The sequence below is a fragment of the Chiloscyllium plagiosum genome, unplaced genomic scaffold, assembly GCF_037043375.1.
Source record: "Chiloscyllium plagiosum isolate Xiang-an unplaced genomic scaffold, Cpla_swu_hap1 HiC_scaffold_12, whole genome shotgun sequence".
NCBI classification, from domain to species: domain Eukaryota; kingdom Metazoa; phylum Chordata; class Chondrichthyes; order Orectolobiformes; family Hemiscylliidae; genus Chiloscyllium; species Chiloscyllium plagiosum.
In genome coordinates this window covers 59,820,094-59,841,097 of record NW_028270150.1, presented here as the reverse complement: position 1 = coordinate 59,841,097, position 21,004 = coordinate 59,820,094, and the positions used below count along the sequence as shown (strand labels likewise).

Genomic DNA, 21,004 nt, shown 5'->3' with positions numbered 1-21,004 from the left:
GGCCCAGGGTGCAGGTGCATAATTCCTTGAAAGTGGAGTTGCAGGTGTATAGGGTGGTGAGGAAGTCATTTGGCATGTTGGTCAGAACAATGAGTATAGGAGTTGGAATTTCATGTTGCGGCTGTACAGGACATTGGTAAGGCCACGTTTAGAATACTGCATCGAATTCTGGTCACCTTTATATAGGAAAGATGTTGTTAAACTTGAGGTGTAGAAGAGATTTCAAAGGATTTCATTGGGATTGGAGGGTTTGAGCTATAGGGAGAGATTGAATAGGCTGGGACATTTTTCCCTGGAGCATCAGAGGCTGAAGGGTGACCTTACAGGGATTTATAAAATCATAAGGAGAATGGATAGGGTGAATAGTCAAGGTCTTTTTCCTAAGGTGTGGCAGTTCAAAACTAAAGGGCACAGGTTTAAGGTTAGAGGGGAAAGCTTTAAAAGGACCTGAGGGGGATCTTTTCACGCAGAGGGTGATGTGTGTATGGAACGAGCTACCAGAGGAAGCGGTGAATGTGGGAAAATTACAACATTTAAAAGCAAATGGATGAGTATATGAACAGGAAGGGTTTAGAGGGATATGGGCCAAATGCTGGCAAATGAGACTAGGTGAGATTGGGATGTCTGGTTGACTGAGTTGGATGCAAGGATCTGTTTCCATGCTGTATAACTCTATAACTCTATTAGTAAAGAAAAAAATGTAAGTCCTTTACAGTCAGAAACTTGAGAAATTATAATGGAGGAAACAAACAAATGGTGGAAACAAACTCACACTTTGGTTCAATCTTCACAAAACAGGAAAAACTTACCGCAGGAAACCATTGGTAATATGAGAGGGCTGAATTAAAGGCAATCAGTATCAGTAAGAAAATAGTGCTGGAGAAATTAATGAGATTAAAGGCTGACAAACTACCAGGGTCTGATCATTTACAATCTAGAGCATGAAAGAGAGTGGCCCTGGGAATATTGGATGCATTGGTGGTTATCTTCCAGAATTCTTTAGATTATGGAAGTGTTCCTCCAGACTGGAGCATTGTAAATGTAACCCCACTATTCAAAAAGGAGAGAAAGAAATATCAGAGATTGCAGAATTGTTAGCCAAACATCAGTAGTGGAGAAAACGCTGGAGTCTATTATAAAAGACGTGATAACAGAACATTTGGAAAACATTACAGGATTGAACAAAGCCAGCCTACCTGAGTTTTTTGAAGAAATAACTAGTAGAATAGATAAGGAAGAACCAGTGGATGTGGTATATTGGATTTTCAGAAGATTTTTGATAAGGTCCCTCATAAGAGTGGGCAAAGTTAAAGCATTATGTATATGGGTGTTAAATTGGATTGGATTGAGAATTGGGTGTCAATCAGGAAATAGAAAGGGAATTTTGTTTCTAAGCAGCCGGCAGAGACTAGTAGGGTACCTCAATGTTCAGTTCTTGGGCCTTAGCTATTTATAATTTATATAAATGACTTAGCTGAGGGAATAAAGTACAATATTTCCATATTTGCTGACAACAGAAAATTGGGTGGCATTATGAATTATGAGGTGGATTCAAGGAAGGATACAAAATGATTTCGGGAAGGTGAGTGAATGGGGAAACACATGGCAGATACAGTACAATGTGGCTAAATGTGAAACTATACACTTCATGTGAAAAAAAATGAATGTCAGACTAATTTCAAAATGGTGCTGTATTGGGAACTGTGAAGGTACAAAGGTACCTGGGTGTCTTTGTACTCCAATCAATGAGCATAGAAAGGTAGATGCAGCAAGCACCTTCACCTAGCCTGTCTCTGACTTGTCCCTTCCCTTCTTTAACACATGTATTCCATTTCTGGGGATTGGCTGTCTATCAATATCCCTGACAAACTCAGCAATTTGACTACTTTTCCTTATCTCAAGCTTTCTGTGTGTCCATCATTCCATTTTCCCTGTTTCTCTGTCTCCATCGCATCTGTGCCTCTGATATGTCCTCCTTTTCTCTCAACCAAAACTTCTCCTCAGATGTACTTGAGATGATCATCAGCCATGTCTGAACCGTTTCCTGCAGTTCTGTCTTCATTTCATGTCCTCTTTCTCAGAAGAAGGATTCCCTTTGTCCTTACTTTCCACACCATCAGCTACTGCATTCAGAGGATCATCCTCCATCATTTCTTTTGCCTCCAGCAAGATGTTTCCACTAAACACATTTATCCTTCCCCTTCTTTGTCATCATTCCACTGGAACTGTTCCTTCGATGACACCAAGGACCACTCCACTGACACTCAATATCTCCTCATACCTGCATGGCAGCTTCCCATGCAATTGCAAAAGCTGTATCCTTCCACCCACCTTGACCATTACATTCTCCTTCCTCGCTGTCCAAGACCAAAAATATACCTTCCAGAAAAACAACGATTTAATTGCACATCTTTCAATTTAGTCTGCTGTATTCAATGCTCACAACACAGTCTCCTTTCCATTAGTGAGGCCAAACTCAGACTGTGTGACTGCTTTGTGTTCATTGTTCTGTTTACTTCTGCTAGGTCATAAGAATGACCCTGACTTTCCATTTCAATACACCATTTTACTTCTGTCCAAGGTCTGCTGCAGTATTCCAGTGAAACCATATGCAAGCTGAAGAAATAGTAGTTCATTTTCCATTTAGGTACTTTACAGCCTTCAGGGTTCAAAGTTAAGTTTAAGAACTTCAGGCGATAAACACTGTCTTCTGTCTTGAATACAGCCCTCCCCCATGTCTTGTTCCCAACAGAATTGACTCATTTTCTACTATTTGCATCTACAATTTACATCTGTTCTACATCTATATTGTTCGTCTACTATCATTAGCATTTCCTTTGTCTTTTGCTCTGTGCATCCTCACCATATGTTCCACTTACTACTATGCTCCCAAAAAAATCATTTTCCAGGTCTTTGCAGTTTTGAATAAGGGTCATACCAGGCTTGAACCATTAACTCTGTTTCTCTAATTAATTTCTCTATCAAATCTATATTTGTAAACTAATCTTGTTGGAAGCTAGTGAACCATCTATATTAAAGCATTATGTGGTTGGAAAAAGCAGAAGTATTCTTTTGGAGTGCACAAGGTAAGTGTGAGCCTTTGCTGTCTCAGGCATCTTCTGTTACTTCTCTTCAGTGACAGACACTTGCATCATCTCACTCCACTCTCTCCCCACAGCTTCTCTCTGCTACCATAGCTTTCTCTTGGTGCCTGAACAGCTGATCCTCACCATTTCCACAGACCATCTACTTCTGTTTGCAAACAGCAGAATGAGACCCGTAATACAAAGCTTGATGAAAATTTCCAAGGAAGATTTTCATCTGATCCAGTCAACTTGAGGAGCTAAACAGGTAAATACATATTGACTTGTATCTGACATAGTTACACTGGGGCAATTACAGAGCAGAACTGACGGTTAAAGTGGAAAAAGGAATATGAGTAACAGCACCACAGCAACATAAGAATTTCATGGTGCACAGCAAAAGAACGTTATGGATGATGGTATGATTTGCAAAGTGGCAGGGTGACAAGTTGGACAGTAAAAACAGGATCAGAGTAGAAGTCAGATGAGAAGCCAAAGAGTAATAGGAGGAACATAGGAACGTGTGAATCTTTTGATGGTAAAAGGCCATGTTGCTTAAGTTGCTTTCTGTGACATGATGATGATGATAGAGCTGTTGACTCATAATTGCAATCAATCATGGTCAATTAGTCAACCTTACATCAAGAAATGAGGTGAGATAAACCTCAATTATGAAACACTTGAACACCCATGTCTAAAATCTTTATTTGTGATAAAAAAAAACTCAGTAAAGCTGGCTTTGCATTTAAGCTCATTTAGAACAAATTCTTGGAAGAACAGGATCTGTGAGTGGGCTGCCTATATTCAAATTACTAAACCAGGCTCTCTCTCATCCTGGCAGTGAGCTTTCTCATCAGTTACTGGGGCAAAGAAGCCAGATTTTGTCATCCAATTGAGGGGAACTGCCTCATGGGTGCCAGTCCCCTGAAATCTAAACAAAACAGCAGTATAAAAGCAGCTAAAGAGAAACTGCAGCATATAAGAACTAGCTTGAGACTAATTTATGATACTTATCTAGGTGACATAAAGGAACTAGTATAAAGACACTGGAACTGAGCCCTTTCTGAGCATTCAAAGGAACAATGCACATAGCACATCCAGTCCTGCCGTAGATTCAATGAATCCCCAACAGACTAAGCAAACATCTTAACAAGCATAACATTGGAATTTGTTGTTTTTCTTGTGGCTTCAGATTTCAGAATGTTCTTAGCTACTCAAAGGACTCGTTCCATGGGAGAACAAAGCAGTATTTACATCAGCTCTTTTCATAGCGGCATATTATGTTGGCAAACCTAAAAGACCCCTCAAGGTACAAACCAAGGGATACATCTGCTATGTTAAACATGAAAAGAGGATGCTTGCCTCAGACATGTTTCACATTCAAAGCACAACCTTGCACAGGAACAGTTAAGCTAATAACACTGTGTTACAGTAACAGTCAAAAAGTGATCATTCAGATCTAGAGAATTCACTTAGGCTTAAACAGAAAAAATAGCCATAAATTTAAATCTACTTTAAACATAATTCTGAAGACGTTAAAAATAACCTCTTAAAATCTTCCTTTATGTGCATCAGGATAACAAGAATACTCCACACTAAATGAAAATATGAAAGCAGGTGGACAGCAAGTAAATAGACTCAAATGGCACATTGGCCTTCAATGCAAGAGGATTTGATTTCAGAAAGATATCTTACTGCATTTATATAGGCACCTGAGGACACCACAAGCGAAGTACTGTATGGAGTTATGATCTGAGAAAGGATATGCTTTCAATAGAGTGAGTGAGCAGAGACGGACCAGACTGATACCAGGGACAGCAGGATTGTCCTACAAGGAGGGATTGGGTCAAGTGAGCCTGCATTCACCAGAGTACATAAGGATGAGAGGGGTTCTGATTGAAATATGTAAAATTTTAACATGACTGGATAGACTAGATGCTGGAGGAGTGTTCTCCCTAGTTGGCGAGTCTGGAACCAAGGGATACAATCTTAGGAGACAGGATTGATCATTTAGGACTGAGATGACAAAATATTTCTTTAATGCTGTGAGGGAGGGAGTTCAAGGATTTTGATGGAGCTACACTGAAGGAACAGTGATCTATTTAAAAGCTGGATGGTGAATGTCTTGGAGGAGAACTTGCAAGTTGTTGTGTATCTGCTGCACTAGTCCTTCTGGATGGAAGTTGTTCTGTGTTCGAATGTTGGATTAAAGCCTCTCCATTACCATAAGCAATTCATTCCTCAACAAATTTGATATTGGTTCTGTTTAACTGCAATCTGTCCAGTCTGTACACATTCCATCTCTCCAGACCTGGTCCCAGTGTCTCAGGAATCCAATATTCTTTCTGCTACATTATATTTCTAGCCATGTATTCAACTGTTCCATTTTCTACACTTGCAAGTAGTAACAAAAAGAATCCAGCAATTGTTACTTTTACATTCCTGCTAGGACCACATCCTTCTTTTTATCTGTGCCTTTGGTGCCAATGTAGACAAAAGCTGCTGGCTACTCGCCCTGCCCTCACCCATCAGTGAGAACTGCAGAGGTTCAGTGCTATCCTTGATCTTGGATTAGTGGTGCTGGAAGAGCACAGCAGTTCAGGCAGCATCCGAGGAGCAGTAAAATTGATGTGTCTGGCAAAAGCCCTTCATCAGGAATACAGGCAGAGTGCCTGAAGGGTGGAGAGATAAATGAGAGGAGGGTGGGGGTGGGGAGAAAGTATGCACTCTGCCTGTATTCCTGATGAAGGGCTTTTGCCCGAAACGTCGATTTTACTGCTCCTCGGATGCTGCCTGAACTGCTGTGCTCTTCCAGCACCACTAATCCAGAATCTGGTTTCCAGTATCTGCAGTAATTGTTTTTATCCTTGATCTTGGCACCAGGGAGGCAATAGACCATCCTGGATGCATGTTGGTAGCTGCAAAATCATCTTTCTATTCCTCTAATTATCAAATTTCCTATCACTATTGCTCTGTATGGTGCCCCTCTATATTGCTGAGTCAGTCATGGAGAGAATTTTGCAAATACCAATAAGCTCATATAAGTAATTGATTATGTTATTTTAGTCCAGGTACATCAGCTGATTATTGGTACTTTGAATATGTATATGAAAATACAAATCAACAAAGATACCGCCAAAGATACCCTGAGTGCTAATTTTCACTCTGAGCTGAGTGGAGGGTAGAATAATCATCAGTCTTAACCTTCCCATAATGATTTCCTGTAGTGAAAGTGTAATGTAGAATTGGAAATGGCAGGATACTGAATAACTAGGACATGCAATGTAAAATCCTTCTAATTCATAGCTGCAAATCTAGCATGTTAATTATAGCTCTTTTATTTTTATGTGGGATTTTGTTGGATTCTTTAGGGGCATTTTAACAGAAACTTATAAATTGACAAAAATACCATGTATTATTGATCAATACAGAGTTGAATAGTGTGGTACTGAAAAAGCACAGCAGGTCAGGGGACATCTGAGGAGCAGGAGAACCAACGTTTCATGCATGAGCCTTTCATCAGGAATTCCATGTCGAATGAGGAGGAGAATTTCTTCAAGGTAGGCATTCTTGGAAGAGGCTTCACAGTAAGGTTATAATCAACTAGGAGAAAGTGAGAACTGCAGATGCTGGAGATCAGAGTCGAGAGCATGGCGCTGAAAAAGCACAGCCGGTCAGGCAGCATCCAAGAAGCAGGAGAGTCAATGTTTCAGGTATAAGCCCTTCATTCTTGATCATAGGTTTGTGCCTGAAATGTCAGATTTCCTCCTCCTTGGATGCTACCTGACCTGCTGTGCTTTTCCAGCACCATAGTCATTGACACTGATCTCCAGCATTTGCAGTCCTCACTTTCTCCTTATTGATCTATACACTCTGGAGGTTATTCAAATCACATATTTCATTATGCTGCTGCCAAACGTCCTCTTGACTTTTGATTTACATTAATCTCACTTTTCGCAGCAGAGAGCGGCGGGAGCTGAGCGGAAGTTCAGGCGGAGCGCAAAACCAGTCGGGAAGGTAAGTGATTGCTATTAGAGTGGGTGTGTTCTAAACCCCAGGTCCTACAAAGTAGGGTCTCCCTCCCTCCCTCCTCCTCTAACCTAAATTAAGAGTCCACAGACTTGCCACAAAAAGAGGGTCTAAGGAAGTTTGGATCGAAGAGTGAGGCTTCAGCTCAGGAGTCTTTGACAAGGAGGTTGAGTGAAGTGTTTATGCCACAGTTGAAGAGGGGGAAGACATGACTGCCCAGCTGGTTCAGTGCGCTACGTGCTTGATGTGGGAGGTCAACGACTCTGGTGTGTCTGGCTCGTATATGTGTGTGCACATTCAGCTATTGACCGAGCATATTGCAGCACTGATGAAAGAACTCGAGGACCTTAAGCTCATCCGAGAGAATGAGATCTTTCTGGACAAGACCTTCAGCGAGGTTATTACACCAATCATGCCAGAAGAGAGCAGAAGAGAGCAGACGGTGAGAAAGGCAGAGAGGAGACAGGTGCAAGAGACCCCGGGAGAAGTACCCGTCAGGAACAAGTTGAAGCTTTTGGAAACAATAGAGACTGATGACACTGCCAGTTCGCAAGGCGGCCAGGTCTGTCAATCAAAAGTTGGCGCAGAGGCAGAGCGGAAGAGTCGGACATCGCACAGAGCCGTGGTAATAGGGGACTCCATCGTGAGAGGAACTGACCGGGGTTTTTGTGGCAGCAGACGGGATTTAAGGATGGTGTGTTGCCTTCCTGGTGCCAGGGTGAAAGACATCGCGGACAGAGTGCAGGAAATCCTCAAGGACGAGGGTGAAGAGCCAGAGGTGGTGGTACATGTCGGCACAAATGATGTCGGGAAGAAGAGGAGGAACATATTATAGTGGGACTTCAGAGAACTAGGAAGAAGGCTGAAATGGGTGGTTATCTCCGGTTTGCTTCCAGTCCCTCGGGCTGGTGAGGCCAGAAACAGGGAGATAATGGACTTGAACGTGTGATTGGGGAACTGGTGCTGGAAGCAAGGATTTAAGTTCTTGGATCACTGGGGTATATTTTGTGGAAAGCATAAATTCTACAAGAGAGACGGTTTGCACCTTAATAGGTTAGGGACCAGCATTCTGACAGGCAGGTTTTCTACTGCACACCGCTACATTTAAACTAAGTAGTGGGGGGGGGGGGGAAGGGACAAACTGGATGTTTAAAAAGGAAATTGAAGGGAAAGTTAGAACAAGAGAAGTCAAGAAAGACAACTGTATCAACGAGGCAGAAAACTCGGAAAGGGATCATGCTGTAAGGTTGAGTGAAATAGGGGTTGATGGGAAGGGTGAGAGCAGTAACAAATTAAAAATACTATACATGAATGCACAAAGCATTAGACATAAGATGGATGAGCTTGAGGCTCTTTTGGAAATTGGCAGATACGATATTGTGGGGATAACTGGTACGTGGCTTCAAGTGGACAGGGCCTGGGAAATGAATATTCAAGGCTACACGTGCTATCGTAAGGACAGACTGACGGGCAGAGGGGGTGGGGTGGCCTTGTTGGTAAGGGAGGATATTCAGTCCCTTGCACGGGGGGGACCTAGAGTCAGGGGATGTAGAGTCAGTGTGGATAGAGCTGCGAAATTCTAAGGGTAAAAAGACCCTCTTGAGAGTCATCTACAGGCCCCCAAACAGTAGTCTGGATGTCGGATGTAAGTTGAATCAGGAGCTGAAATTGGTCTGTCGCAAAGATGTTACTACAGTTGTTATGGGGGATTTTAACATGCAGGTAGACTGGGAGAATCAGGATGGTATTGGGCCTCAAGAAAGAGACTTTGTGGAGTGCCTCAAAGATGGATTCTTAGAGCAGCTGGTGCTGGAGCCGACCAGGGAGAAGGCAATTCTGGATCTGGTATTGTGTAATGAACCAGAATTGGTCAGAGACCTCGAAAAGAAGGTGCCATTGGGAAGTAGTGCCCATAATACATTAAGCTTCAATCTGCAATTTGAGAAGGAGAGGGTACAGTCGGAAGTGACAGTACTTCTGTTGAATAAAGGGAACTATGGAGCTATGAGGGAGGACCTGGCCAAAGTTCAATGATGCAATACCTTAACAGGGATGACAGTGGAGGAACAATGGCGGATATTTCTGTGTATAATGCAAAAGTTGCAGGATCAGTTCATTCCGAAAAGGAAGAAAGATCCCAGGAGGAGGCATGGGCGGCCGTGGCTGATGAGGGAAGTTAAGAAACATATAAAGTTAAAAGAGAAAAAGTATAACATAGCAAAGATAAGTGGGAAAACTGAGGACTGGGAAGCTTTTAAAGAGCAACAGAGGATTACTAAGAAGGAAATACGCAGAGGAAAAATGAGGTACGAAGGTAAACTGGCCATTAATATAAAGGAGGATAGTAAAAGTTTTTTTAGGTATGTGAAAGGCAAAAAAATGGTTAGGACTAAAATTGGGCCCTTGAAGACAGAAACAGGGGAATATATTACAGGGAACAAAGATATGTCAGAAGAATTGAATTGGTACTTCAGATCTGTGTTCACTGGGGAAGACACAAGCAATCTCCCTGAGGTAACAGTGGCTGAAGGAACTGAACTTAAGGGAATTTATATTTGCCAGGATTTGGTGTTGGAGAGACTGTTAGGTCTGAAGGTTGATAAGTTTCCGGGGCCTGATGGTCTACATCCCAGGGTACTGAAGGAGGTGGCTCGGGAAATTATTTTCCAGAGTTCTATAGATTCGGGGTCGGTTCCTGAGGATTGGAGGGTGGCTAATGTCATACCACTTTTTAAGAAAGATGGGAGAGAGAAAGCAGGAAATTATAGACCAGTTAGTCTGACCTCAGTGGTGGGAAAGATGCTGGAGTCTATTATAAAGGATGAAATTACAGCACATCTGGATAGTAGTAACAGGATAGGACAGAGTCAGCATGGATTTATGAAGGGGAAATCATGCTTGACTAATCTTCTTGAATTTTTTGAGGATGTAACTCTGAAGATGGACAAGGGAGATCCAGTAGATGTAGTGTACCTGGACTTTCAGAAAGCTTTTGATAAAGTCCCATATAGGAGGTTAGTGAGTAAAATTAGGGCGCATGGTATTGGGGGCAAAGTACTAGATGGATTGAAAATTGGTTGGCTGATAGGAAACAAAGGGTAGTGATAAACGGCTCCATTTCAGAATGGCAGGCAGTGACCTGTGGGGTACCGCAGGGATCCGTGCTGGGACCGCAGCTTTTTACAATATATGTTAATGATATAGAAGATGGTATCAGCAATAACATTAGCAAATTTGCTGATGATACAAAGCTGGGTGGCAGGGTGAAATGTGATGAGGATGTTAGGAGATTACAGGGTGACCTGGACAAGTTAGGTGAGTGGGCAGATGCATGGCAGATGCAGTATAATGTGGATAAATGTATGGTTATCCACTTTGGTGGCAAGAACAGGAAGGCAGATTACTACCTCAATGGAATCAATTTAGGTAAAGGGGCAGTACAGAGAGATCAGGGTGTTCTTGTACACCAGTCAATGAAGGCAAGCATGCAGGTCCAGCAGGTAGTGAAGAAGGCTAATAGCATGCTGGCCTTCATAACAAGAGGAATTGAGTATAGAAGCAAAGAGGTTCTTCTGCAGCTGTACAGGGCCCTGGTGAGACCACACCTGGAGTACTGTGTGCAGTTCTGGTCTCCAAATTTGAGGAAAGACATTCTAGCTATTGAGGGAGTGCAGCGTAGGTTCACGAGGTCAATTCCTGGAATGGCGGGATTACCTTACACTGAAAGGCTGAAGCGACTGGGCTTGTATACCCTTGAGTTTAGAAGACTGAGAGGGGATCTGATTGAGACATATAAGATTTTGAAAGGATTGGACATTCTGGCAGCAGGAAACATGTTTCCGCTGATGGGTGAGTCCCGAACCAGAGGACACAGCTTAAAAATATGGGGTAGCCCATTTAGGACAGAGATGAGGAGAAACTTTTTCACCCAGATTGTGCTGGCTGTGTGGAATGCTCTGTCCCGGAGGGCAGTGGAGGCCCAGTCTCTGGATTCATTTAAGAAAGAGTTGGATAGAGCTCTCAAAGATAGTGGAATCAAGGGTTATGGAGATAAGGCAGGAAGAGGATACTGATTAGGAATGATCACCCATGATCATATTGAATGGCAGTGCAGGCTCGAAGGGCTGAATGGCCTACTCCTGCACCTATTGTCTATTGTCTATTGTCTATTGTCTATTGTCGCTCTAACATCTAGTTATAAAATTATGTTAGAAAACTGAAAACTTACCAGGCATATGTTGGGATTTTCCAATTGCCATAAATTGGATAAGATGACATCTGGATTGACAATGAACTTTTATTTTCTAAAATAAAATAAACTGGTATACTATCAACACAGCAAAAGAATGAGTTGCAATTAAACACAAATTTTAGTTTAATCGATCCCATGCTTGTTTTACAATGAATTTCTGAGAGGTATTCAACACGTATGCATGGTAGTCTCTCAGAATAAACATCATGTTTAATAACCTGGTCATTGAGTCTTTTAATGTGGGAAGGCTGTTGTGTTGCAGATAACACAATGTTCGATCTAACCAGGAGAGACTCTTCCTTTTTTATTGCCAGCTGTAAACATACCATTAGAACAGCACAGTATCAACCCAATTTTTTTTTAAAAACGGTGTATACCATACCATTGTAAACATTGCTAATCTACACGTTGGCCACATTATGACACACCTTCTGCGGCCATGAAATCCTGACGTGTGACTTGAAAGCAGACTCTCTGGCCCAAAGGGAAGGATTGGAATGCTGCACCAGAAGACCAATTCAGTGGGAAGTAAATTGAGGAATGCATGTCAAATAGATTGCCTATTCACTTACACTCATTTTGAATACCAACTAAATCCCATGCCCCCCCCTCACTCCTGCATGATCAGAACATTTAAGGTCAGAAGCAGTAAAGACTGTTCAAACCACTTCTAATTTATTTATATTTTTTAAAAGGTGAAAAAATATGCAAAACTTTCAAATCAAAGCTGCAAATTTCCACCAGACAATATTATGGCCTTTTAGTAATTAATATTGAATCATTTATGTCTAAATTGAATGTTGCCACTTGCATTCCTTTACTGGTCAAATTATTAGGTCATAACGTTGAAATAAGTTAACTGATTTAGCACTAACTAACTTTTCACATCAGTCCATCACCATGGGAAGACAGCAGCTGAATCTCTCACCCGATGTGAGATTTGACTATTTTATAAATTATATTTTCTGGCTTATGATTATTGTTAAAGTGAAAAAGAACATTTGGATCAATTATAAGCATTACGTTTGTCATTGTAAAGACTCACATCATGCGGCTTTGTGAGTTCTCTGAAAATAATCTTATTTATGTCAGTTCATCAATATAATTTAGAAGTTGTCCTGAAACTTTTCAAAACATTATTTTGTTTTGAATTCTTTCAGATATGATCATGCCCTGTTGAGGAATATGAGCACACTTTCCCATTTTGAACTTGGGTGTTAATTATTCTCTGAGAAAAGTATTCAGAGAAAGATTAGATTCACTTTGTTACAGGTCCTTCCTCCATGGTTTTCTTCCATTCAATTAGCTAATGCTCAAAAGCAAGATGAAAATCCAAAGTATATAATTATTTTGTTTGTTCATATTTTAGACTCACCAATGTTCTAAAATGTTAAAAATAACCTGATTAAATTTATCCTGATGAAGGGCTTATGCCCAAAACATCGATTCTCCGGCCCCTCAGATGCTGCCTGACCTGCTGTACTTTTCCAGCACCGCACTCTCGACTCTGATCTCCAGCATTTGCAGTCCTCACTTTCTCCTGATTAAATTTATAGCCTAATATGTCCTAAATGTTTATGAGGATCTAGTTTACATTTTTAACAATAGGATGGTGTTCATTGGATTTTTAAAAATTGGTTTGATTCCGTTGCTGTTCTAATTCAGATTTTAGAATGGTATCCATGATCCAGATTTTTATTATGGAAGGTAAATAATTAGACCGAGTTTTCTTTCTAGCTCTGTGAACATGTCAAAGGATAAAACAACAACATGTCACAACATAAAAGTTTGGGAACTGGCATATAGATAAAGGATTGCTGGAATCTGAATTAAATAGTGCCAGTATAAATGTGGTTTTAAGGTCAAATGTACAATTACAGTTGTTCCTTCATTTTCATTATTGTCAATAGATATTTATTCCTTTTAAAACCCGAATCTTGTCTCCTACCAATACATATTGCCCTTTGCTAATTCACACTTAAAAATAATATTTTATTGCTGTTTTACTAAAGAGGTCTTTTTGTACTTGATGTAATGTCAATCCGCTGAAGAAAATTAGTTTATCTCCATTTGATTTGTTTACATGCAAGCAAAGTGAGAGGTAATATGATATCAATGGGCCTAGATTTTCCAATTGGCATCATTATGGCTCTGTTATTAACCTATTTCAAATAACTAAGTTAATGTTTCAAATAAAATAGCATCTGTCAAAATCCAGAATTCCACACTTAATACATGGAGCAAAACGTTTTCAGAGAATCGGGTGGCAAAATATGTTATACTACTAAATTTCATCCCCTGAACAAATTAATACAATAGAACACTTCCCGTTCACTGACCATGATTTGATTTTAACAAGTTTTGACCAACATCAGCACTGTTCCTCATGGGCACTCTGCATGTTTATGCTTTGCTTCCAGCACAAATTAACACTAAATATGCATGTCTGTGGGTTACTGATGTTGCACAATAGTGTCTGTAGTTACTAATAAAAACAGCCACTGCTTCAAAGATAGTCTGACAATTTTTGTGATTTTAAATTACATCAAGGTCTATTTAACTTCATGCGATATAGTGCTTAATACACACATATGAACCTCACAGTATAAGACAGACAAAAACATAATTTGTGTAGGAGTTGTATAATTCATTTTGATTGCCTCTTTAGTATGGCCAGCATTTGTTGCTCATTCCTAATTGATCTTATGAAGGTGGCAGTGAATTGCCTTCTTGAACTTCTGCAGTCCACATAATGAATTTACTCCCAAAATGCTGTATGATTGTAAGTTCCAATATTTTGTTCCAAGTGTCAATATACTTTCAAGTTATGTTGGTGTGCGAATTGGAGGGAAACTTGCAATTGGTGAAATTTCCATGAATCTGCTGCCCTTGTTCTTGAGGAAGCAGACTTTAAGAGTTTGAGAAAGCACTATCAGGGAAGCCTTGGTAAGTTGCTGTGCTGTATCTTGTAGATAGTAGTCATTGTAGCCACAGTATGCCAATGAGGATGAAGTGAAAGTTGAAATTGGTGAGAGGGGCATAATCAATCTGAGGTAAAGTTTAAGGTCAACTGGGGGACATCCCCATGGAAATCCTCCTTTAACCCAGGGCCTAAAACCACTCTCTCACCACGAAATGATACCTACTTCTTCATCCAGATGCTAAAACATGCTCCCCCCAGGGTGAGGCTTGCCTTCCCCAAATTATCCTGCATTTAGAGGGACCTTGTCAGTATTAAAGTACACCCTTACACTTCTGAAGAATCCCTGATTGGACTCTTCTGGCAGAAATATAAAGACTTCTTAACATAAAGCAATGAGCAGAGTGGCAATCTGCGTGTGACTGCCACACCTTGGAAAATCCAGTCCATTTTTAAAATTCATTCACAAGGTGAGTGTTGCTGATGAAGCCAGCATTTATTGCACATTCCTACTTGTTTAATCTGAGTAGCTTGCTAGGGCATTTTAGAGAACAATTGAGAGTAAAACACACTGTTGTGAATTTGGAGTCATATGTAGGTCAGACTGGGTCAGAATGGCAAACCTCCCTCTCTGAAGGTCAAACAAAAGCCTGGTGAGTGTTTACATCAAAGATATTTGACATGGTCACCATCACTCAGACTGGTTTTATGTTCCAGATTTATTTAAGTGAATTAAAATTCCACTAGCTGTCCAGGTGGGATTTGAACACTTGTTCCCAAATCCTTTGCCCAGGCTTAGTAAGAATTTGCATCAGGGCTGTCTGGTGCTGGCAAGAGGATTTTTCTCTTCATTTTGGAATAAAGCTGCAATTACATTCTTTGCTAATAGATTTTGCTTCATAGAGAAACCTCAAATGGTGTCCAGAGTGAAACCATTCCATTCTGCTTCACTGAAATGCCTTTCCCCTTTTAACACAAAAAATAACCCTATTTCTTCTCAGAAAGATGCACATGCAAGAATCTGTCTTTCGAACTTCTTCCTTATAGTATAACTTCAAGGAAATTTTTAAGAGAAATATATATATACTTGACCACTTCTGATTGCTAAAGAAAATCTTCCAAGAACCAATAATGACTAAAACACATTAGTGATTTAGAAATATAATATCAAACTGCTCATATTTAGGAATGTCTACAAATAAAATCAAGGCATATCTCTTTTTAGAAATACATTTGCTTACCTGATGCTACTCTTCTTCTAATTAATTTAATTACAATCCAGATGATCAGAACCAAGATTATCCCTCCAAATATGGATCCAACAATTGATGCTATTATTATAAATAATAGATACAATAGTTATGAATGACACTGCTCATTTATTAGTTCACAAACAAAACTCACATCAGGAAAGATTATTCAATAAATCATATTCAAAAAATAGCTTTAAGTTAATTTGTCACATATGCTCAAACTATAATTTAAAACATCATGTAAATATGTTCATAATGTAATAAACTATATCATTGATATTCTCTGTTGTTAAGTAAATTGTTAATGTCTCAGTTATGCACTAATCTATTATTGGGCATGTGAATGTTATTATCGAAAGACCAAAGATGATGGGTGAAGGCCCAAAATTCATGAAGCCATTAAGGTTCTACCTGTTTATGACAGAGAGATAATAAAGCAAAGCTCCCTTGATCATATTTGTTTATGTGATCCTTATGTCAATGCATCTGGGTGAGTTTGACCGCAGATTATATAAAGCTTTGTGTAATCAGACTGCCGGACTTGCTGACTAATAGGGAATCAGAAAGAATTGGTTGGGAAGTCTGGAAGCTGAAACCACCACAGATTTGACTTCACAGTTGGATATTTTTTTTTAACACTGTTTTGCAGTTCCACAGTCTGGCACTGGTTCTTTAGTTGCAGAATTGAATAGAGTACACTCAATTTATCCAAAAATTAATATATTCAAAATATGTAAAATTATACAAATATGCAAAGCTCCTATTACAGTTAGGAATTACTGATAGTTTTATTTATAAATGCTTTGTATTAGATACTTTTTAAAAAATAAAATGGCTTTAATTAATGAAATTTAAATCTCTAATTTGATCAATTAAGTCAGATAATGCAGCTCTTGAATAACCTCCTAATCTAACTGCCTTTGTATTACTGGGTGCAAAGATTGCAAAGACAATTGTGATGTCTAGAATTGCTATGGTTTGAAAAACGGGAAATGGATGGGAGAAAGTCTCTCCATCATTATTCCATAACCTGTACATTCTCGCTCAAAAGCAGATGAGTATATGTAATGTTCATCACCACTTTGGACAAAACTCCCAAACATGACAGTGGATGCTGAGAGCCAGCAGAATGTTCTTTCATGGATAACCCACACCAGTCACTCAGAAACAATCAGAAAATGGGCATAATCCTGGAGAAAATCTGGGCAAAAAGTTAAATTAGAATCCAGCTGAGTATGACTGAAGTTTCCAAAGCAGCCAGATTATATGCTTTAAAGAATACTTTAAGATCCAGACAATAAAAATATCCCATCATATACACTGCCCATAAATAAAACTAAGCCTCAGCTTGTGATTGACCGGAAACTAAAACTGTAATATGCATACAATTGATAGCTTTACCTGAAATGTGTGTTATTATTCTTGAGCTATGGACTTCTGCATTCGACTGGTTTACCTCAAGAGTCTTTACTTCAGATTCTAAAGTACAGCAAGGATAACAAAAATGTTATGGTTCAGTTCAAGTTGAAATATCTTTAGTCATTATAATATGAGAGAACAGTAACTGAAATGGGGAAAGGAAAGATTAAACTGTTCACAGTAGCTTCATGCACAACCATTGAGTGAATTTCGTTGAGGCATCAGATGTCTCACTTGCTGGCTGAAGAGCTGACAAAGGAGCTTTGCTGCTTCTTTTCAGGAAGCTTCATCAAAACATATACTTGTCTGGGCTATTGTTAAGTTTCAACGAGCAGTACGCTTTCATCAGCACATCATGCTTCAAGTGGTGCAAGTCAAGATAGAGTCTGAGATTTTAATGCCTGCAGGTTATGAGCTATGAAACAGTGTTGATATCATGATATGTCTCTTAGAAGTATACAACACACTAATTGTGAGACTACAGTGAGACAATACTAACACAATATAGACAAACTAGAAGCAAGTGTTGAGGATATGTCTCAGCAGGCCACCATTGCCAACTTCCTGATGAGCAGTCTTTCGATCAAGCACTGAATGCCTTTGATTAAGTGACACCCTATCCCAACGACTCATTGGTGACAAACAGGCCACATGTTTCCACTGCCATGCACATTACCTATGATAGGCTGGGTGAATACCGGCAGCAATGGGATGAGACCCTTAAGTGATTGTTGGTTGAGGGCAGAGGCAGAAAGTTCTCTTACCTAAAACCTAATTCTAGACCAGGCAGAAAGGCCACAGGGTTCGGTTAAATACATTCCACCTGATTAAATGCTCTCCCCATCTCTAATCTCACTGCCAGAGACAGCAGAAAATTCAATCCAAGCTGTGAGCTAAAAAAAACTCTAATTGAAGGCTCTAAGTGTAGACTTTTACATCCTGTTATTTTTTGTTCAACCACAGACTGTGGCATTTTGTTTCTTTAAAATTGTTTTCCTATCATTAGACAATGCTATGCCATCCCTCGCCTGTTATATTGTGGCATTGCGATCTAATAAACAAAAAATACTCATTATGCCTCTTCCCTGACCAAAGTTCATGAATTCAGTATTTGTCGAACAGCCAGTTTCATAGAATAGGGAACATGTGTCATTTGAGAATTCAGCGTCTGGGAATTCTGGTGCCATCGCCATACAACAATCAGTTTTCTATCGCTAAGCAACAAATAGTGACAGCAGAACAGCTGTGCCCCAAGAATGGGTCATGGCTTTCCAAAAAAAAATTGTAACATCCCAAGCTATGGAATTGACTTTCCCCCACATGTATATGTTGTCTGCTCTTTTTCAGTGTAATCATAAGTAATGATATTTCTGAATTCCTGTTTGGATTTGAAATCATTATATTTTTTATAAAATCTAAAATTGTTTATACCCTAATGGATTATTTATTGAAAAGAAACTGCAAGATGCCCAAAATTGTTAAGAAGAAATACTTTCCCTTGGAAAAAAATGCAACTTTTCTATTGTTGCAAAGCAACAGAGGGCTGAAATTATTAAAGGTACTTTGGAATTCACCATAAGACATGAAATTCATGTCAGCAAAGCGGGTGGGGGAGATCTTTCCCAACTCTCAAAATCCAGTGTGAGGATCATGACTCCTGATTGAATTAGGTTTGTTCAATACATTTCAGGCAATTTGGTAAAGTTGTGCTGCCTGCTCTTTTAATGTGCTATTCTGATGCTCCCAGTGTCATGCACTGGCTACAAAGTCAGCTCTGGGCTTGTATTGTGAGCAGCCACCAATATCAGAGACAGCCTGTAGTTGTAAAAAGGATGATGCATTATGGCTACAAGAAGAGGTGGGAGGTAGTTCAAATGTTAAGTTCCACAGGGATACTTTCGGCAATTGCTAAATATTGGGGAGAGCAAACATCAGGCTTTTCACCTAATCCTCTGGATTGGAGATGTGGAAAGGAAAGGCATCCTACATACATCGTGAAGCTGAAGGCCTCCAGAGATATACACCAGAGACAATTGGAACAAGTAATGGTGTATTAATGCCAGGAGTATTACTACAAGAAAACGAATACAATATAATTACCTATGTGTTGTCAAGGAGAGTGAGTTCATTTGTCAAAATACATTTCAAGCAAACTGAACCATTAACCTTATTTGTCATCCAGTTAATTAAATCCCCATCAACCGCATATCAACAATTTCTTATCGGTTAATGCTCAATATTTTAATCTGTATGTTTAATCTCAGTCTCTTACTCTTAATATGGATGCATGTCTCTTGTGCACAGCTTAGACATAACACATCAGCAATGACATTACTTAAACCTGCAGGATACATAATGACATATTTCTGTCTTGTTTGCATGAGAAACTGGCACATAATGTCAGACAGAAAAATATAATGGGAAGAGGATGCAGAACTGGTCTTCATTGAAGGGGCATCATTGAAGCTATGGCCACTGGCAGGACAGGAGGAATTGATGATGAGAGTATTTGCATACCTAATGCTTCTTCTGTCATTTTACTTCCCTCTCACCACAATTTCTTCATGCTCAAAGGATGGCACGGTGGCTCAGTGGTTAGCACTGCTGCCGCACAGTGCAAGGGTCCCGGGTTTGATTCCTGCCTCAGGCGACTGTCTGCGTGGAGTTTGCACATTCTCCCCGTGTCTGCATAGGTTTCCTGTGGGTGCACCGGTTTCCTCCCACATCCAAAGATATGCAGGTGAAAGATGTGAATTGGCATTGCTAAATTGCACATAGTGTTCATGGATGTGTAGGTTAGGTGGATTAGTTAGGGGTGAAATGAGGTTGGGGGATGGTTTACTCTTCGGAGGGTCAGTGTGGGCTTGTTAGGCTGAAGGGCCTGTTTCCACACTGTAGGGACTCTAATTCAAAAGGTGCATATAGTTTGAACAAACACTTTTTACTTTCTTCCCTCCTTTCATCACAAGTCATCCCTTATGCAGTTGTAAATTCAGGTGCCCAAAAATTGAAACTTTCCGAGTGAGTGGAGGAAGAGAAAATGCCATTGAAGATAAAGAGAGACTGGCGCTTAACCTTACACTCATAGCTACAAGTCAAAAGGTTTGGTGCTGGAAAAGCACAGCTGGTCAGGCAGCCTCCGAGGAGCAGGAGAGTCGACGTTTAAAGCATAAGCTCCTCATCAGGAATCCTGACTGGCTGTGCTTTTCCAGCACCACACTTTTTGACTCGTAGCTATGAGTGTAAAGTTAAGTGCCAGCATCTGCAGTCCTCACTTATTCTTTGCTATGAGTCCAGAGACTGGTACTGTTCATAATTTAGAGGCTAAGATAACGGGGACATCTGAAAGCAGTGATATACTGAGCAAAGGAGTGCAAGGATCAGGAATAGAGGAAATAATGATATAAAAGTGAGCTTACTGAAAAATGAAGTTGCTCACCAGCACTGCTGCTGAAGATGAAAGATCTCAATGATCCAGGATTCAGAAGAAATGTGCACAAAGCTAAATTCTTGAGATACTAGAAATCCTGCCAGAATGCATATTGTGAAGAAGCATCGTGGAGTTGAAACATAATTTTGCATAAGACTTTGCACCAAATTTGAGATCTATTCATTCTGGATGAAATCTAACCAATAAGGACCAATGATGGAGTGTATTACAGTTGATTTCACAGCTTTTACTATAAAATAGACAACTTCCATCAAAAATTTAACTTCTGTCAGTGGAGCTCAAAATGTTACAATCATGGCCCTGGATGCCACTGTTCAAGGGTAGAAAAGCAACCTCTCACTCCATGATTGGTAAGATAAGAACATAAGAAATAGGAATGGGAGTAGGCTATTCAGTACTTCAAACTCAGTCTGTCATTCAATGTGACCATGGCTTATCTTCCACTTCAACACTATTTTCCTAAGCTATCCTATATCCCTCAATTTCTTTGATATGAAGAAATTAAACAATCTCAGTCTTGAAGATGTTCAGTAACTCACCCTCAGCAGATAATTCCAAAGATTTACCATTCTCTGACTGAACAAATTCCTTCACATC

The 21,004-nt window shown here is 40.0% G+C and overlaps 1 protein-coding gene across 1 annotated transcript in view; it reads right to left on the bottom strand.

The window, feature by feature from the left end:
- The window catches only part of LOC122555098 (uncharacterized), a 99,604-nt gene that overhangs the window by 6,188 nt on the left and 72,412 nt on the right, over positions 1-21,004 (bottom strand). The window contains exons 3-5 of the mRNA XM_043700777.2: positions 16,939-17,016; positions 15,526-15,615; positions 11,341-11,416 (exon numbers count right to left, since the gene is read on the bottom strand). Of these exons, the coding sequence (XP_043556712.2) occupies positions 11,341-11,416; positions 15,526-15,615; positions 16,939-17,016 (244 nt within the window). The remainder of the gene's footprint in view (positions 1-11,340; positions 11,417-15,525; positions 15,616-16,938; positions 17,017-21,004) is intronic.